This window comes from Hakea prostrata, chromosome 8 (genome assembly GCF_041222555.1).
Source record: "Hakea prostrata isolate BN-2017 chromosome 8, UWA_Hpros_2, whole genome shotgun sequence".
Taxonomy (NCBI): domain Eukaryota; kingdom Viridiplantae; phylum Streptophyta; class Magnoliopsida; order Proteales; family Proteaceae; genus Hakea; species Hakea prostrata.
Genome location: NC_142607.1, coordinates 40,198,812 through 40,219,311, shown reverse-complemented (window position 1 = coordinate 40,219,311; position 20,500 = coordinate 40,198,812). Strand labels below are relative to the sequence as shown.

At 37.4% G+C, this 20,500-nt stretch overlaps 1 protein-coding gene across 4 annotated transcripts in view; it reads left to right on the top strand.

The window, feature by feature from the left end:
* Nucleotides 1-580: 580 nt before the first annotated feature.
* Nucleotides 581-20,500, top strand: part of LOC149007848 (alpha/beta-Hydrolases superfamily protein) — a 35,745-nt gene continuing 15,825 nt past the window's right edge. For 3 of the 4 annotated variants that reach the window (XM_089164663.1, XM_089164662.1, XM_089164665.1), the window contains exons 1-11: nucleotides 581-798; nucleotides 960-1,061; nucleotides 1,163-1,236; nucleotides 1,343-1,414; nucleotides 1,508-1,536; nucleotides 3,345-3,395; nucleotides 3,804-3,854; nucleotides 6,011-6,070; nucleotides 6,164-6,246; nucleotides 14,847-14,994; nucleotides 18,879-18,929. In XM_089164663.1, coding sequence (XP_089020789.1) covers nucleotides 731-798; nucleotides 960-1,061; nucleotides 1,163-1,236; nucleotides 1,343-1,414; nucleotides 1,508-1,536; nucleotides 3,345-3,395; nucleotides 3,804-3,854; nucleotides 6,011-6,070; nucleotides 6,164-6,246; nucleotides 14,847-14,994; nucleotides 18,879-18,929 — 789 coding nt within the window. In that variant the 5' untranslated portion in view covers nucleotides 581-730. The remainder of the gene's footprint in view (nucleotides 799-959; nucleotides 1,062-1,162; nucleotides 1,237-1,342; nucleotides 1,415-1,507; nucleotides 1,537-3,344; nucleotides 3,396-3,803; nucleotides 3,855-6,010; nucleotides 6,071-6,163; nucleotides 6,247-14,846; nucleotides 14,995-18,878; nucleotides 18,930-20,500) is intronic. The other variant, XM_089164664.1, reaches the window with a different exon arrangement.

Genomic DNA, 20,500 nt, shown 5'->3' with positions numbered 1-20,500 from the left:
TGTGCCATTGTTCTAAAATTAGGTATGCATTTGGTTTTCATTTTGGGAGTTCAATTTTTGTGTTAAAATTGTTTTCATATGTTTCAATGCTAAGAAACCATTATTCTTTGGAAATGGGTTCATAAGCCGATTCAATAAATATTTCTAATTAGGCTTACAATATGAAAATTTTAGTTTTCTAGCATGGAAACAAGGTAGGAGAGTAAGGTAAAGAGATTTGCAAGGATCGGCATGGAGATGGTCCTGAGAGGCTTTCACCGTCAAGGCCATTTTATCAAGTTTTTGTTCCCTTAATAGAATATGTGTTACATATCTTGCAAAAATTGCAGGTTACATGTCTAGCAAAAATTATTCTTTAGACCACTTTTTTTGCCGATTCATTATTTAAGAACAAAAGAACGCCAAAGTGTTCTCCAAGAGCATTATCAAATGCATCCCGGAATATTGCAGGTTGGTTTAGGAATATTCCTAGAACTGATTTATCAAACATCCGTTTTCAAATAAAGAAGACCCACTCAACAAAAAAAATGTAAAACGATTCTATAAAAGAATTGTTACCAATTGGTATCGACCGATACCATTGTGGATAGGCAGATCCGATATCGATTTGTTGAACCATGAGGTGAGACCAGTACAGAAACTTGTCTTCAAGATCTTCCAGGTTCCAAATACGGCAATCGGCACGAATGGGTAGTTTCAGTCTTTTTATCCCTTTAAAATAACAGTTAAGATGCCACTCCGGCTTCCATTGTTCGTTTCTCGTCACTTGTCGTTCCCACTCTCCATTTGCAGTTGCAGGTAGGCAGTTGAAAGCTTTTTATTCCTTAATTCTGATACTTCATTTTCTTTAAGATTTTCACTTCAATTTCTCTTTCCAACGATCCGTTTCAAGAACTTCGATGCTATAGATCTCATTATTAATCTTCTTTCTCTCCTTAATCCCAAAATCGTGTGGAAAGACCAAGGAATATGTACACAGTAGCGAGCACAGATGATGGTATCTGTCAAAAGATTTCACCGTTGAAGAAACAGGCAACTCTTCGGTTCTGCAGTGTCTCAAGGTGCATGCATTAGGCGATTACAAGTTTCTCTTCTCTTTGTTTAGTTAAACATTCGTGAACAAGCGATGCTTATGGATCTCATGTTTCTTTTTAATTTCCAGTCATATGACCGAGTTACTCGAGTTGCCTGCAGAAGATCCTTCATTGCATGTTCTGTTCATACCTGGAAATCCAGGTTTCGTAACAAAGCCGACAACATCATAAGACTTAGTTTATATTGATTTCTATTTTTTTGAATGTAAGATTAATCTGAGACTTGGTAGTTTGGGTGGTTATTGAAGGTGTAATTTTGTATTATAAAGAGTTTGTTGAAGCATTATACGAGCTGCTTGGAGGAACTGCATCGGTAACAGGCAAGAGATTAACGATTTCCCCTTCTTTTGGTGCTTCGGTTTGGAGTTGATACCAGTATGCTAACCGTGCCTATATTTGATTAACATCATCAGCAATTGGGCACATCTCTCAGACAAGAAAGGTTGCTACTTACTGCGCTGAGCGATCTTTATGCAGAAATATAGCAGCTTTCCCCCTTATATGTAAAACTAGAGTTCTGAAATTCCTGCCGCCATAGAATTGTGATTTATTATGTATTTTTTCTTATAATCGTTTAAATATCTTGGAGTTACACTTTTTCCAAGATTAATGATATTTCAACGACTGGATGAATGGTGTTGATCAATTTCTATGCTTTGGCAGAATAAATTGAACTTCTTCATCTGGTTTGGAATGATAATGAAATCATTTGTGAAGCCCGCTGACCCAGCCAAGCCATCCTTTTCTGTCAATCAGATGGTGTTTTACTTAGGATGCCCTGAATGGATAAAAGTTTGTACACAGTGTTACAATATTGTCCAAGCAACTGTTGCCATGTTTACCTATGCCACAGACATGCACACACACACAAACACACACAAAAAACCTGCAATTTTCTCCACATTATTTCCTAAAAGAATGGTTGAATTTGCTAAAGATTTTTCTTTAGTTGTATAACTGGTGTCTTGAATAGGTGTCTTATATGTTTATATAATACAAAGAGAAGGAGGAAAGTAATTGCAAATCAAAAGAAGCCTTGCCAGAAGAAGTCAACAACGGCCCATTGCTTAGAAGGCCCCAAAACCAGTATGCCAGGAAGGCACTACAGATACAAAACAACACAACCAAAACAGAATAACTAGCTATAAGGATAAGGCTAATGAATCTCCATGCCTCTCAAACTAAATTGGATGCACTCCCCATTTTTGAACAGGGAACAAATTCTTAGGGGATTGCTTGTCCCTAGGAATACCAGTCTCCACCTATCCTCTACCTCTGTTTGATATCTCTTGATGCAAGACCAAATCTTTGTCTCACCTAGAAGTAATTGGAAGTTTCTCTTTTTCCAAACGTTGGATAACGTAGCTCAAATTGCTGGCGATAATACGACCAATAGAGTCCCCCCCGGAGGCTTTCTTAGTTCACCTCACTTCCAAAAGGATAGCAGCTCTCCTGGACTTTTAGATGGAATCCAAGTCTAAAAATATCTCTCCGTACTTTTATTGTTGGGAAAGAGCACTTCTAAAAATAAGTGGTCCCTGCTCTCTAATCCAGCTCAATGGAAGCTACAAAAGGGAGAAACTAGGATGTTATGCTTATTGTTTTGATCCTTAGTAGGAAGCCCCATCCCCAAACATCTCTAGGTTGTAGTTGAGTGCCTTTGGAAGAAGCCTAATCCACCTTTATGTATGGTATTGTTTTTCTTTTTATTATCGCACATCAACCATAGGGAAATCTTATGTTACATGATTTTTTTTTTGGGTTGGGGGGGGGGTGGGGGAGGGTTAGATATGGATGGAAGGGAAGTACGCTCTTCCTACTTGTACCTCATCCTCTTTATCTCTTCCAGATTTCACTTTGTATTGTTTATGCGGATCCTGTCGTTTTTCTTATGCTGTTCGTATTTATATCAGCAATATATAAATGTATTAGGGGGCACCGGGGCACGGCCCGTGGGTAGAGAGACCAACGGGAGGGAGGGGAAAAAGTTCAAAAAGCTACACATCAAACCGCGAAATAATTTAGGTGCCGTTCTTCCCACCAAACACCAATTAAATTTAACTAGATTTGACTAGTTTCAATCTTGTTTTGAAACCCGCCCTGTCCAAACAGCGCCCTTAGGTATTTTTTTCTTTGACATGATATGGAAATTAGCAAATTTATTAACCAATAAAACTTATCATAATAGTTCTTGTTTTACCAAATAAATGGCATTGAAGTTAACATTTAGTTTTTTCTTGTTCCTCCTAGAATTGGGAGCATGGACGTTTGTTCTCATTACAAGATCAGATAGATCATAAGGTAATGTAATATCTGTGCGTGATGGGCCTCCTTGGACGTGGAAAAGGCATTTGTAAGACCTGATTATCCATAGATAAATATAATTGTACAAGATGGGATCATATTGACATTGTTAAAATGCCAATGTTGGTGTTTTTTACATTGAAGCACAATTTTCTTTTCAAATTCAAGTCATTCTTACAAACAGAAGGCAATTTCCTGATTTTTATTTTTGTTGAATTTTCCACAATTTTTTTGTAAATGATGGTTGTCCTATTAAACTTATTTCTAGCAAGCTTGGTGCTCTTGAAGTAACTCTTATTTAGTTAGTGGTTGAACATGTTGTTGCTAAAGCTGGTCATTTGCAAGTAAAGTATTTAATCTGTGTTGGGGGGAATTCTAATTCCAAGTCAATCATTTCCTATGCAGATGGACTTCATTAAGCAAGAGATGCATCAAACTGAAGTTCCTCTCTTTTTGGTATTATCCATTTTATTATAGAAAATTTTTAATTTAGAAGACAGCTTGATGTCTTTTTTATTTCTTCTGCCAAGTTGTAGAAGTGCATCATTTTCTTTAAGAAAACACGCCCATGACTGTGAGTAGGAGCATAGAATTACAAGGGTAAAATTCCACTGCATGATGTGGTTGGTGCAATATGTTGCACATGGAATCAATTGTTTTCAAGAAATTCTTGGCCCACTGCTTAGTCAACCCTCATCAGAATCAAACAAACTGGTTATCCGTAGATTCTGGATTTATTTCTTCTTGGACCTATACTTGATATGAACAAGTCAGTAACTTGATGGACAGTAAACTATTGTCCAGGTTCTTATTACAAAATTTACCTTGAAATAAGGATTGTGTCCTGTCCTGTTTTATTCTTCTCTCTCTCTCTCTCTCTCTCTTTTTCTCCTTTTTTCTCCTTATTTCTCCTTATTTCTAGTGAACTTATTATCACAACTGTAATTCTTCTCTGGCACTTGGGGTAGAAAGTTCTTCTAGGAGAAATACTTTTGAAAGCACTTCAGGTTAAAACAATTAGTTCAGAATCACCACATACCTCAATATGTCTACAATTGATGAAGTATACTACAAATGGTAGTAGCCAATAATATGATGTGAAAACAGGTACTGAGAGCTCAATATAAGTCAAAGTACTATGGGAATTATTTTGACCAAACTTTTACAAAAATGAGAAGAAAAGGAAAGATGAAGAGTAGCACCCACCTTTCTTCCTAGTTTCACCCTGACAAATAATAAGTACATGCCCCAGGCTTTCCCTGACTGATTTTTTCTAAGGCTTTATTCTTACACTTATCAAAATGAAAAATCACCAGACACTGTTTAACAAAAACTCAGTGTTTGATATGCTTCTTCAATTACAATTTGTCTGGACTGAAAACTACTAAGTCTTTCCTCTATCTCCCATTGGACTTACTCAGCTCACTTGCAGCTGATTTGAGGCACGTGTCAGTTGTTGTCAACAGCCAAGTCCTCCAAATCTTTGACCTCCAAAAGAATTACTTGAACTCCCTGACCATGTCTACTATTGCAGATTAACTACATGGATTGACGATTTATGGAAAAGAAAAAAGAGAGGGAAAGAGAGTGACTACATGGTTTTGTCTGTTGCACTGAAATCTATTTAAACGTTTGAAGAGAATTAAATACTGAGCATATGTCAATATGACACAGCTTGCCTTTATTTATTATGGAGAATAGAGTACAAAGAAAATAAGGAACTATCCGGTGTGGGAGAAAACACAAAAAATAACTTCTAGACAATCCTACCATTGTCCACATATTACAACAATGTGAAATTGGAATAATACCTATGATGACCAAAACACCTTTTTACTTTCTATTCCAAGGGTTCTCTCCAATTGTATACAGACTATAGGTCAAAACTTGTGCTTCTCATTCTAGGGTGTTCCTTGAAGAGATGGACATCCAAAGAGCACAATTCTTTTTTGTGAAAATTTTTAAGTAGAATAATGTGAAACATACATTCTTTTAACTTGGCAATAATAAGTGAGACATCAGACTGATGATGATATAATGAGGGTTTTTGTGTTGTGCACTACTGTATTCTGTGCTGAGAACAATAGGCTTTGCTAGCTGCATAGTTGTCAAGTCAACTAAGCAATCAAAGGCATTTAAGGAAGCACTTAGGTGACAAGGCGCTGTAGGCTTCATTAGTGACCATACATAATAAGAATGACTAGTCTTTTGTCTATATGCAACATAGAAGCTATACTAATGCAATATGTTAGACTTATTCTAGTACAGAAAATCAACCTATAATAAACAATGCACCGGAGCAAATTCATCAAGAAACAAAGCAAAAATGTCAATCAATTTAAACCTAGGAACCATCAACAAGGCATAGTTTTGCTTTGGACGCCTTGACAACTATGGCTAGCTTTTGTCTTATGAATGTTGCATACGGCTATTGATGAGGAAATACCTGTACTGTTTTCTGAAGCAGTTAACATCCTTAGATTATTTAGCAGAAGTATGAGAAACTGAAAACTATGGGTAATTGGCAGTGTTTTCTTTTCATTTTTGTGTTAACATGAGGTTTTTAATTTTATGTAAGGTACTAGAGGCTGACTTGTAGTCTCTTGTTGAAGGTAGGGCACTCTATTGGTTCCTATATATCGCTGGAAATATTTAAGAGAGTACCGGAGCAGGTTTATTTGCCTATTTATTATGCCCATGTTTATTTGCTTGTTCTTCTGAAAGATCCAATAAAGTTAAACCATAATTTTTGTTGGATTTTTCAGGTGAAATATTTTGTAGGGCTTTATCCTTTCCTGACTTTGGACAAGAAATCCTTTAAACAGTCTGTGATTGGCAAGATTTCAGCGTATAACTCAATTCTTGTTCATAAGATTTGCCCATTTCTTTATTTTTTATTGTTCAATTAGAGCCTCTGCAGTCATTCTGTTGCTTATGCATTTTCTCCTTAACTTTGTTCTGCATGCTTACTACTCTCGACCCTTTTTGAGTAATAATTTAATACTAGTTCTAGGCTTCAATTCGTAGCAATGATGAAGTCCTTTGGGAACTAGGAACTAGTAGGGCAACTGCTTTACTTCTGTCTATTGCTTCAATCATTTTCTCCTTCATCCTTTTATGCTTGTTACCCATGGAGAAGAGATCAAATTTGGATGTTTTCCAATATATTAATTTTTCCAGAAGAGAAATATTCACTGAAAGGGGAATTGGTCCCTGTTTGAAATCATAAGACTTCTCAATTATGAACTCCCAAGATGTTTCATGCATGAACTTGCATATCTTGTGAGGACTTGTATGCTGCTTGGGCATTGCTGTCGGTTGCTACTTGAGTATATCAGGATGGCAAGTATTTCAATCATAGTTGTCGACGCATTGCCTAAGCGTTGCCTAGGTGACACCTAGGCATCTTGGCCCTTTTTTGGGTCAATGTGACCTATTGCCTCACCTCGCTTTCTTGCCTTGACAACTATGATTTCGATAGGTTAACATGAAAGTCTTAGATTTGAGTATATATATTTTACACTGTGCCTAACATTTACTAGGCATAAAAAACTAAAGTTTGTGGTTTGTGTTTTGTTTCTTTGGTCAATTTCTGAGTTCTTAACAATGCTCTTTCTTGTCCTTTTACATCGATATCTAAATATTTTTGTTGGAAAAATATGTAAAACTTATTCATATAATCAAGGAACAAATTTCGATCGAAACTCAAGTTTTGACCGAGGGAAAATGTGAGATTTCCAAGTTTTGACCAATATTTCGGTTGAAACCAATGATTTTTTTTGAAATTTCGACCATAGGTTTCGGGCATTATTGGTACCTCCATTTCATTTGATTTCTTGCCTCCTACCTATTTAATGCATAATAAACACAATGAAACTAGTATTTTGTCAAAAAAAACCATTGAAAATTTATCATTCAAGTATTCTAACAAATGACTAGTTCCAACAAGTACAAATTGTATTGCATAAGACATAGAATCATTAGCATACATGAATTGTTGGATAGAATGGTTACATATACATCAAATCAACAAAATAAAATGACCAACTAGATCAAGTGATGGTGTCTCACATATATTAAGTTGAAGCCCATATATATATATATTTTTTCAAATTACATAATTTAAAATACAGTTATTAAAATCAGAAAATAAAAAAATGGTAGCAAATAATAAAAAATAAGTTTAATAACACACAATCATAGATCATAGTCCTAAACTAAACATATATTAATTTTAAGGCAATGCAGGATCATTTAAGGCATAAACCAGACGCGCGCCTGCGGCGGCAGCGAGAACCGCAAAGGCCGCAACACGGGCGACGCCGCGAGGCAACACCACCCGCCCGCCAACCACAGAGCAAAGCAACCGCACGTTTAATTGTGCAAATTTCTTTAACAAAACACAAGCCGAAAAAAAAAGTGAGCCAGACGAGGCCCAACAAAACCGAGGCCCAAGGCGCGGCAAAAAGTGAAGCAGAACCAATCAACAATAACAAAATCATAAAAAACAATGACGAAACGGAAAAGAGACATAATTTATCAGCGGCCGTGGTAAAAGGGGAAAACACACGAACAACAGCCAGAGACAGACACATAGCGCCACACAGAGGTAAGAAGAAGAAATTACTACTGATTTTCATTCACATGATCCGAATAGCAACACATAATATTGTTATGAATCTAGATGCTAAGAGATGAAGTTATGTTTTATTCTTTTTGGATAATTTCATAAGGATCTGAAGTTTTTTATTTTTATTTTATGAATGTGATTGTTGAATGTTTGTTTAATACTTTAGTTTATTATAAAAGTATTTGTATTAAAAGTAGTTTAAAAGTAGTTATATTAAAAATATTGACTAAATCGTTTGGTGCTTTGCCGCTGCGCGTTGTCGCCTATCGCGCCCAATCGCTTTGGTTGCTTTGCCTCTTTAATAACCATGGCATAAACAAAACAAAAAATAAAAAGTGGGAAGTTTGGAACTGTTGGGTGGCTCATGCTTCACATTCTATTGTCGCCGGAGTTTCCTTCATAGTTATTGTGGCTTAAGAGGTGTTTGGAGGCAAAAGAGGTATTTGAAGGCAAAGGAGTCGTGGAAATTAGGTGAAAATGGGATATAAATCAACAAAAACCGAGGAAAAACAAGTTGGAGTGTTGAAACTTGTAAAATTTAGGTCAAAGTCTGCGAAATTTCGGTCGAAATGAATCACTTTGACGAAATATTGAAGTTTTGTTTCGATTTGAAAAAATGCAGGTATTTCGGTCGAAATTTTGACCATTTTGATCGAAATTTAGTCCATGTGTGTAATTGTTAATTTAATACATAATTATATATTTATTTATTATTTTCCCCCTCCTATGTTTTTTGTCTCGGGAATGTTAGTCCCACATCAGATAGTGAGGAGCTGATTATTTGCTTTATATATAGAAAGCACCTAAGTTATTTACCTATTAACTTATGCGGTTAAGGACCACACCCATCCGAGACGGTGTGAAGCCTTATCCGATGTGAACCTAGCTTGAACCCTAATGCGACCGAGCCATGGATATATAGCTTATATATTAATTAACTTTTAATATTTCTATATATGACTTGGTACTTGGGACCCTTGAGATTTGGGGCGTGGGTTGTGGATCATGGGTCATAGGCCTTGATTTGGAAAGCCCATTGCTTGGTTAAAATATGGAGATGCCATTAGAGAGGTACCTTCCCATAGGGAGGTGACTTGAAGAGGTACCCTCATAAAGGGAGGTGACCTTACCCTTTTGCCCTTAGCTTTTGTGGTTCTTTATAAACCCAAAATCAAGCTCCTTTTTGTACAATTAATTTTCCTCCTCTCTCCTTATTGTCTTTCTGTTTAACACTAAATAGCCTGAAGGCACCTGAAGTAACCTTTTTGGGGTGCAACCTTAAAGGTTGGGGTTGACTGATCTTATGGGTGAAAATGCACTTGGAACCCATGTTGCACAATTCCTGGCATTTAAATTTAAATGCCTTAAACTTGTTGTAGAAGACTTTGCACAATCACTTGTAAGACTGTTGTAATAACGAACTTGACAGAGCCGAAATGTACCACGATCACTTGTAAGATTGCTATAATCACGAACTTGATGGAGCTGAAACATATCAGCAGGATCAGTCAACCCCAACCTTTATGGTTGTACCCAAAAAGCTTACTTCAAGTGCTTCAGGCCGTGTTAGAGTTAGACAGAAAGACAATAGGGAGAGAGAAGGAGGAAAATTAATTATACACAAATGAACTTGATTTTGGGTTTATATAGAACCCTAAAAGTTAGGGGCAAAAGGTAAGGTCACCTTCCTTTATAAGGGTACCTCTTTAGGTGACCTCCCTATGGGAAGGTTCCTCTCTAATGGCATCTCCATATTTCCGGATCAAGGCCTATGACCCATGATCCACGACCCACGCCCCATGTCCTCAGGTCCCAAGTATCAAGTCATATATATATCCATAACTCGGTCGCATTAGGGTTCAAGCTAGGTTCACGTTGCACAAGGATTCACACCGTACTCGGTGGGGTGGTCCTTAACCACATAGGTAAATAACTTAGGTGCTTTCTATATATAAACCAAATAATCAGCTCCTCACTATTTGATGTGGGAATAAAGTTCCCAAGACAAAAAACATGGAAGGAGGAAAAGAATAAATAAATATATAATTATATTAAAATAATATTACACGACTAAGTTTTAAAGGATTTTCCAAAGACCTTTCCAAACGTAAGCTTTGGGTTGATTTGTCCTTTTGCAATCACATTAGCTAGCTGGCTGGGAGTTTTCCATTAAGTCAACAGCAATAGAGTACTTTGAAAAGAAGCTCCTGTCTCCACATTTGTATCTAATAGCACCTGTGCCTACCATCCCATGCTGTTGATCTTTCAACTAGTAAAGACCTCTGTTATCATTGCAGTAAAGATCTCAGTATCGACCAAATTAGTGCTTACTTTCTCTGTTTCCTTTTCTTTTTTGCTTTACAATCCTTTATGAAATGCCTTGGCTTGCCACAATTGAAGCATTCTCGTCTTCTTCTTTTTGAAGTTAATATCTTTGTTAGATGTCAGAGACTTGTTGGGTTTCTTCTTTGTTTGTTCTTTTTGGCCAGTCTCCACCAAGTTGCCCTTTGGCTTATTGGAATTAACAAGTTAATTCTTGAATCGGTTCCTCTCTTATATCTTGGTTTGAACCACTACACTATCAAAGGCCCAATATTCCTCTTTTGTTTCATTATGAGTCTATGACCTTTAAGGCACTCAAGGAGGAAGGAAGCTTGTGTATTAAAGGACGGGTCACAAATGCATTTGGCAAAATGATGTTTTCCTTTGCTAGATTTCCTACTAGTACTTGATTTTTGTCTACTTGGTTAGAGATACTAATCCCATTGACCATTGTAAACTTCAGAAAATTTTGAACAATAAACCTTAGGTTTTGGCATCTTTAGAAGTGTATTTCTTAACCAATGCCTCCTGGATCTCATTGGCATACTCATAAGAGCTATACACATTGTATAGCTCATTAGATAATGCATTTAAAATGCGATTCTTACACTTAAGTCTATTGTGAACCATTCGATCATTTTTTGATCAAGTAAAGGATCACTTGACTTCTTAGGTATGGGTTTATTCAAAACGAATGCTATCCTAGATTTAGTAAGAGCAAAGTACATCATTTGCTCCAGTGTTGGAAGTTGTCACCCTTCGAAATAAGAGCATAATCAAATTTCTTATGCCACTATTGTGATTGATTTCGTGAAATCAGAAAAGAATTTAGCTGATATGTTCACTAATGTTATGCTTACAATAACTTTTATTGAAGCATTTATGAGAATGGGCTTAGGACCTATGACATAGGTCATGTGGTGGATACCTAACCTATGTGAAGAGGTTAAATCCTAAATTAAGTTCAAAGGGTAAGTAATGAAGTCATTAGATGATCTGTTTATACTATTATATCTATTCTGGATAAACATAGTAAGTAGTACCACCATATTGTTGATAAGATGAGCAACTTACTCTTTATCAAGTGAAGCTCACTAAATGTGGGGGTGTGTTAGATATGGTGCACACCTAGTGCTAACCTAAGTAGATATAGAAGGTGAGGCCGCCTTTCGTTGGAAATTTTACGTAGGCAGATTTCCTTAAAATATCCGTGAGATCAAGATTCAAGACAAGGCTAATAAAAATGTCTATTTTACTTTAATAAAGGGCTTATCAAGAAGGTCGACCAGTTGGATATTAATGGTGGAGTAGCTAACTACACTGAAGAGGATAGGTTCAAGAAGTTTGACTTCACCGGTGCTTTGTAGCATGCCTCAACAAATCTAGTGTAGATTCAAGTCTAAAAGACATCTACAACGAAGTGTCCTACTATGCCTAATGTGTTCACTGTTGCTTGGGTCTTTATTGTTTGTGTTTGAAGTTTTAACCGTTGTGGTGGATTGTTGGAAAAAGCTATTAGACTACGGCTATAGGCTACTGACAACTCCATTGAAGTAGTCAATACAAACACTAGAAACGAGCTCACTAAAAAGGAGTCCATTGGGAAGGGGATTGTAGATTTTGTAAACATTAGTGCATTTGAAGAAAGTTACTAAGAACAACACTCCTCTTCCATTTTTACAAGCTTTGTAACCAACAATAGGAAAGTAAAATTTTGACAAATTGAGCAATTCAAGGGTGACAATTTCAAACACTAGAAGCAGATGCTGTACTTTGCTCTTACTGAATATGGGATAACATTCGTTTTGAATGAACCCTTACCTGAGAAGTCAAATGATCCTTTATTTGATCCAGAAAGGATCGAATGGTTCACAATAGACTTGAATTGTAAAAATTACATTTTAAATGCGTTATCTAATGAAATATACAATGTGTATAGCTCCTATGAGTATGGTAATGGATCTGGGAGGCATTGATCAAGAAGTACACTCTTGAGGATGCTGAAAACTTGAGGTTTATTGTTCAAATTATTTTGGAGTTTATAGTGGTCGATGGGATTAGTATCTCTGACCAAGTAGACAAGTATCAAGTGCCGGTAGGAAATCTAGCAAAGGAGAACATCATTTTGCCAGATACATTTGTGACTAGTGCTTTGATACACAAGCTTCCTTCCTCCTGGAATGTCTTCAAGGTCAGAATGAAATAGAAGAGGAAGGCTTGGGCCTTTGATAGTGTTGTGTTTCAGATCAAGATAGAATAGAGGAACCGACTCAGGAATCAACCTATTAATTCCTAAAAGCTTAAGGCCAACTTTGTGGAGATTGACCATAAAGAATAGTCGAAAAGGAAACCCAATAAGTCTCTGAAATCCAACAAAGATGTTAACTTCAAAAAGAAGAAAATGGCATGCTTCAATTATGGCAAGCCAGGGCATTTCATGAAGGATTGTAGAGAAAAAAAGAAAGGGGGAATAGAGAAAGCAAGGGCTAATTTGGTCAATAGTGAGATCTTTCACTGCAATGATAACAAAGATCTTTACTGTTGATTGATCAATAGCTTGGGTGGTAGCATAGTGCTATTAGGCACATCTGTGGAGACAACAACTTCTTTTCGAAGTACTCTATTGCTGTTGACAAGGTCATCATGGGAAACTCCTAACTAGACAATGTGATTGGAAAATGACAAATCACCCTAAAGCTTACGTTTGGAAAGGTCTTTGGAAAAATGTTTAAAGCTTAGTTGTGTAATGTTATTTTAATATAATTTTATAATTGTTTATTCTTTTCCCCCTCCTATGTTTTTTGCTCGGAACTTAGTACCACATTGGATAATGAGGAGCTGATTATTTGGTTTATATATAGAAAACACCTTTGTTATTTACCTTTGTGGTTAGGACCGCACCCATGCAGTACGGTGCGAATCGTTATGCGGCGTGAACCCAGCTTGAACCTAGCTTGAACCCTAGTTCAACTGAGCCATGAATATATAGCTTATATATATTTATTAATATTAATATTTCTATATATGACTTGGGATTTGGGACTTGGAGACTTGGGTGTGGGTTGTGGATCATGGGTTATGAGACTTGATCCAGAAAGCCCATTGCTAAGTTAAAATATGGAGATGCCACTATAGAGGTACCTTCCCATAGGGAGGTCACCTGAAAAGTTACCCTCACAAAGGGAGGTGACCTTACCTTTTACACATGGCTTTTGTGCTCTATATAAACCTAGAATCGAGCTCCTTTGTGTACAATTAATTTTCCTCCTCTCTCCCTGTTGTCTTTTTGTCTAGCGTTGAACACTGTCTAAAGGCACCTGAAGGAACCTTTTTTGTGGTGCAACCTTAAAGGTTGGGGCTGATTGATCTTGGGGTTGAAAATGCACTTGGAACCCGTGTTACACAATTCACGACATTTAAATACCTTAAGGAAAGTACCACTGGTATGTTTCAGCTCCGTCAAGTTTGTGACTACCGCAGTCTTACAAGTGATCGTGCAAAGTCTTCTACAACACTTTTTGAAGTAGTTCTAATATTTCGATTCCTCATAGGTGAAACAGATAAAACTTTAGTCCTTTCTCTTTTTTAAGAAATTATATTGTATTATATACTTTAGAATTTTTTACATGAACCCCCTTCATTAACATTGGAAATAGGACGCACACCCCTCATAATCAAAACCTTACAATGACCCCCTCCACTTTTAACACAGTTACCAACTGTATTAAAACTGAATTTAAATTGTATATATACTTCTAAATTTTTTACATGAACCCCCTTCGTTTCCATTGGAAACAAGGTGCACCCCCCCAAAAATCAAAACCTTACAAAGACCCCCTCAAAATGATGGGAGCACTTGTCTGATTTATTGCTGGTCCTGGAAAATGGTGAAAACATCAAAATTCTCATAAGAACTCTGTCCCCTGAAGTTTGCTAGGTAGAATACTTGTGACTAAGTTTGTTTTCTAGTGAATACTGGACCCTTTTTTTTTTTTTTTAAAATTTACAAACCATGATTTCCTTATGAGAATGAAGATAAGATGTAAACTAAGAATGTGCTTAACATGCCTAAATAGAAATTTTAAAGTAGCCACATTAAGACTCATGCAATTGCCCAGTATAGAAGTCTCTTTACATATATTCCCCTGACATCTAGGCTTTGGGCAACCCTTGCAACCTATCGTATTAAGAATTAGATTAGCTGACCCTTAAGAGAGTTAGGTTAGCCTCTGAGGGAACTTAGTGTCCAAGAATGAGGTTAAGGAGCAGATCTCTATTGTTAGATGAAAAAGCCCAATAGAATGTCAAATGCAACTGTCCAGAGGATTTGGGTATGCTTTTTAGTTGATGGCTTGATGCCATGTCAGGGTCTGGCATTCTCAAGTGCTTCTATATTGGAATTATTTAAGCATTGATGCCATGTTTTGGCAATGCTTTTAAGGTAGGGCATTCATAGTGTTCTTATTACATTTTTTTTATTACATTTTGTGTTTCAGGTCTCCAGGTCTATGTGTTGTCCTCAGTTCTATTGTAGCTATGCTTGGCTTGCTTCCAAGCTGGGCTACCAGGGTGCTTGTGAGAAGATCCCTTGGGTACTCATGGACTTCTACAGCAGTTGAAGCTACTTGCACTCACCTGCTTCGGGTGAAACTTTCCCTTCTCACACTATGCATATGCAGAACTACTTAATTTCGGGATGTGGTGTACTAGAATACATGTGATTTTTTTTTCCTTACTTGATGCCATATGGATTCTTTTAATACTTTGTCTGAAAATGAATATGATGTAGCCTTCTTATTGAAGAGCCCGTTCTTTTCCCTTTTGCTTCTGCTTCAGTGGAACTTCTGCTGAAATATCTAGCTACTTTGCCAACTGTTACTCAATGTACAGTTCTTTGGGGGAGATAAGCATGTAAATGAAGTGGTGATTTTGGTTACAGAGGTCATTTATAGATTATCTCAATTTCGTTGGAATCTTAGTCAGTACATCTAGATATTCATGTGATAGTCATTATCATGTTATAATATTGTTTTCGAAGAATAGCAACCTATAGGCATGGTTACTGCAGCAATTGTATAGTATATTATGCAACCTCTTGAAATGGAAATATTGTATAGAGACTATGGATATCGTGTAAATTTGGAGACTGCATGAAACATATATTGATGTGTCAACTAGTATTAGTACAGGTGGTCCTCTCTACTTCACCATAAATGACCATCTGGATCCAAGAATGTTAAAGAGTAGATAAGGAAAGTGTGAAAGTCACATACTGATTTATTTATTTGATAATGACACTACTATCTAGTATCAATCACGATAGTGACTTGTTCCTTTGGTAGATGCTTGTCTTAAGTTGAAGAAGGATATAGATATGGGAAAAAGGCTTGAGGAGATGGAAGGCACAATATGGAAGGACCTAAGAAAAACGAGAGGGGAAGCAAAAACCCTGAAAAAAACATCTACCCAAAAACCCTGAAAAAATCATCTACCCAAAAACCCTGAAAAAATCAATAAACAGAAAGTTTATTTTTAGTGAATGGACCTCATATCATTAGTCGAGGAGATTTGGAGCTTTTGAAGAAGAAAAGGATCCCTAGGGGTCTAGTAGCCTTTTACAGGAAAAAAAAAAAAAAAAAATAAAGGGTCACAGATGAAGAAGAGAAGAAGGTGAGTGCCTGAAAGGTCAAGCGGGAGGAGAGAGAGCAAGAGGCGCTGGCATCTAGGTTCTAGGTCAGGAATTCTGGGAGGATCCTTGATGTAACCAGGGTTGCACCCTCCCTATAATTGGGCCCCAAAAATCAGACCAAAGAGGCCCACTTTAAAGCTGACTGAATGCTCCAGGGGTATTTTACAGCCTTTTTAGGGCTCAAGAGCAGTCTGGTTGGAACCCCCTTGATCCAAGGGTCATGAATCTATCTTTATTTATTTATTTAGATTAGTAATTTGTGAGTTATGATAGAGTCCCAGTCTATGTAAGACTCTGGGTTAAAGTCCAACCTTCAAGTAGGATTCCTTCTCAGAGTTGGTAATCCGATTCCTTCTAGATGTTGTATGTGAGTCCAATTAGGGTTTCTTTAAGAGCCCTTTTTTTTCATTTAATTAGTTGAGTCCTTTATGGGTAAGGTTCCCTAGTTTGAGTCTTAGTCAAATCACTTAGGTTGTAAGGCTGTAAATAGCCCATGGAGTTCATAATGGAATCAGTCTGGAGTTTAAGAAAAATCAATGGCCTGGGCATGGGGGAGGAAACCCTGCGGATTGGGCTGAAGAGTGATTCTTGAGCAAATTCAGCAAGTTCCAGCAGTCATCTTCTTCCTAAGCTCTCAGCAGCCAATTACAATCAAATTCCAGCATACAACTTGGAGGTCCAGCAGTCCCACATTGATTCCAAGTACAGCCCCTTTCCCTTCATCGCATAGCACCCCCAGCCCCCTCTCCCCATTCCAACAACAGCCCTCCCTCCTCCTCTTCTCCTTTACCCTTGCGGCAGCAAGAAATTCCCCCCCTGCCCCTGCCTCTTCTCTTTACTTCCCCCCCCCCCCCCTTTCTGTTTTTTCAATTTTCTGGTTCTTGTGGCATAACTGAAATAGAAAAAGGAAAAAAGAAAGAAATGCAAAGAAGAAAAAGAAAGAAAAAGAAAAGGAAAGAAAGGAAGAAAGAAAGAGAAAAAGGTGGAAGCAAGAATCACCCCACCCCCAACCGGAAGACCCCTACTCCCTCTCTTTCATAACTGCAAGGTTCCCTTCCCCCTTTTCTCCCTACTGCAGTCCTCAGGCTTCCCTGGCCCGTCTTAGGTAAGTCTAGGTATCCCTTGGTCTCTCCAAATAATTTGACTAAACCCTTTTCCACCCCATTTCATTTTAGGTATCTGAAATCCCTACCCACATCGATTTTGTTAACCCTAGGATATTCCCTCCCTTTTCCTACCAACCCTGAGTTCATCCCATAGGACCCCTGGGTATCCTAACCCATCTAGGTTTTGTTAATTGAGTTTTTCCCATAGCTTTCCAACCCAAGATACATATACAATAGTCCTTTTCTCCCGCCCAAGCTATCCCATAGGGTATCCTAAATTTTTTAACTATCCCATAGCATACCCAACCCTCCCATGGGATACCCATAGGCTCCCAGGATCTCAAAAAACATCTCCAGATCAACCCAAAGAACAAATCCTAATCCTTTGATAGCCCAATTTGCTGGTTCTAATTAAAGAGGATCCTGGAAGGTCTATCCCAGACCCTGGGTTACATCAATCCTGCGCTTAGTACTCCTAGAACCATATGAGATTACAAATATATCCAAAATGCTCTAACCCTTACATTCCAACAGTAAATTGGGTAGTCTAACACAAAAAAAAATGTCATTCCTTTCTTGAGTGAAGGAGAAGGTAGTCTAACATAAGATTTTGCACCATCCTTTCTCTGTCTTCTTCTTCTTCTTCTTCTTCTTGAATCTTCTACTTTCATTCTCTTTGTTGCTGTACATTTTAATAAATCTTCCATGTACAGTACCAATTGAAGCATTAATGTTGCTACTAGTCAGATTTCCCATTGACCTTTTAACTAATCTTTCTCTGCCATCTTTTCTAGTCATTAACTTCCAACTGATTTTGCTTCTCTCAGATGCTGGACCAAACTTCCTAGTAATATCTGGAAATTGAGCTGCTTACGCTCTTTCCCAGCTGCTTTGTCTGGAAGTAATGGAATTCTCCCCAGGCGATTGATGCTAATTTGTTCTATTAATAAATTGAGGAACCAGAAACTGAGCGGCCCTCACTTTTCTTTTTACTCTCTATACCTGAGAAGGAAATCAATTGCCATTCTTTTTTTGCTGCTTGGGGGGGGGGTTGGTTTTACTAGTAATATTCTTCCATTCTCTACTTTACCTTTAGAGGTTTTCCTCTAGACTCAATATAATAGATATCTATTTTCCTAGGAGTAGTCTGTGTTATCTTTGTCAAACTTTTTGACTTTCAAGTTGTTGTTACTTTGGTGAAATATAGCCAATGGAGTACGATTTTTTCTTTTCTGGGGGAACTAAACTGAGAAATTAGAAACATAGCTTGACAAGGTTTCTATGTTATAGAAACCCAAGAAGAGAAACAAGCAGCTACATAAAAATAGAAATTAGTGCCTACTTCCTGAATATCAAACTTGTCATTGAACTTCCAAATCTCCATGAACAGACAAAATTGAGCCTTGTAAAAAGAGTCTTTCAAATTATCTGGTCTTGGGTCCTATAGGATCTTCTGAAAATATTCTACCAAGGTAAAATATGGGCCTGACATGGTTGATGTGAACAGTGTTTTGGCCTCTTGCTCTTCGTGTTTTGTTCTGCATCCTCTTGTCTACCTCTAGTTAAACTTTATAGTAATTTAAAAATTTTCCTTTAACCAAGATAATTTCTCAGTGTATCTAAAGATTCTTCATCCTAGACAATTTCTATGCCATCATCAATCTGATTTTGGCCTCACAATCTTGGCTACAAAGACTTTTACTAACTTGTATACATATTTTATTGATTTGCAGTACCATTGTATGCGGAATGTCCTCTTCATGGCAATGACTGAGTTCATAAAGGTGAAATATCACTTGTTTACATTACAATCTGTTTAAAGAATTTAGTAGTTGTAGACTTGTAGTACAACCAGGGGCCGGACTTGGTGCAACGGTGCAACGGTTGGTGGACCACAGTTGAGCCCCGAGGTCAAGGCATCGAAAGAGCCTTCCAACAAAAATTGTTGGGGAGAGACTGCATAGGAAAACTGCTCCCTGGAGTTTGCTTGTGGGAAGCCTTTGGCACTGGGTTCACTATTAGACTTGTAGCGCAACTACTTCTCACCAACTATTCATAATAATAGAACTAATGTCAAGGACCAAATGTTATTGTGTGACGTAGGCGTATGGTTTGTGACATGCCACAACAACTGCATCATGGCATGTGGGCATTCTGTAGTCATACGTTGCTTGTAATAACCATGCTTAAACATGGTTGTATTTGATGAAGATAAATTATTCAAACATTTCTAGCCTGAATTTGATTTCATTTAACTGGAGACTGGTCATGCCTAGAATGTTACCAAGTCAAATTCAGAAAGTAATTGAGTGGACTTTTAATTCACTGTTATCTCTTTAGTTGGTAGAGTTCACCTAGTAGTCTAATATATATTCAATGAAGTTATGACAAATTATGGACATGGGTGATAGTTTTTTTCTTCTTCCTCTTCTTCTTCCCTAAGTAAATTACTCGAACCTCTCTTGACCTGCACGCCACAAACCTCCCCTACTTATCAAGCATCATTGCACTAAGACTTGTTCGTTAGTATTTTAAGGTGGGTCAATGGTCAACATTGAAAATAAATTTTCATTGACCATACTACCCTTGATAGCAATGATGTTACCTATTTGTCCCTTGAAAAAAACCCTTTTGTCCCTTAATGAAATGCTAATTCAATCCCAATCCGATTGTCATAATCTACCTTCGATAAAACCTCTCAGCCTACCAGAACAAATCTGGTTGATCCTTCCATATTTCATTATTGATTTCAAACATACTGCTTTAGGTGACTCTCTTCTTGAAACAACAGAATATTGGAAAAATTAATTTCCTCCTGGGTTGGGATTTGTGAATACAGGGTGCTAACTGATCAGGTTACTTACTCAGATTTTGTGTCCCTTAGATTTTCCTGTTCAATTTCTTTTCTTGCGGAAATTTCTATAAAGAAGTCCAAACCCAAAGGTTCAACTCCAGCTTCTGCTGCTGATTCAACTGTCTGTGACACCTAGCTTTACACTGCAGTCTAACATGGCCATTCCGTGGTCAACCACGTGGTTCTTGTGCTTAAATGTGCCTTAGTTCAACTCAGTTCTTCAGAAAACTTCAAGTGGATGACTTGGCCACATGCTTAGTGGCAGATGAATTCTAGGCCTTTAGAGTCGAACAGTGTAATTCAGCATTTTAAGTTCAGGGTCAAGTGTGTGCTTACATACCACTATGTGAGACTCATGGTTACCACCTTTTCACAGATCAATGCATGATTTGTGCCAGTAGTGAGTAGTCTGTAGACCTATTTTTCAGATTTTGTTACACCATTGGTCACAATGTAGGTCAATGTCATGGAGGGATCTATTAAACTTCAATTTTAGGAATA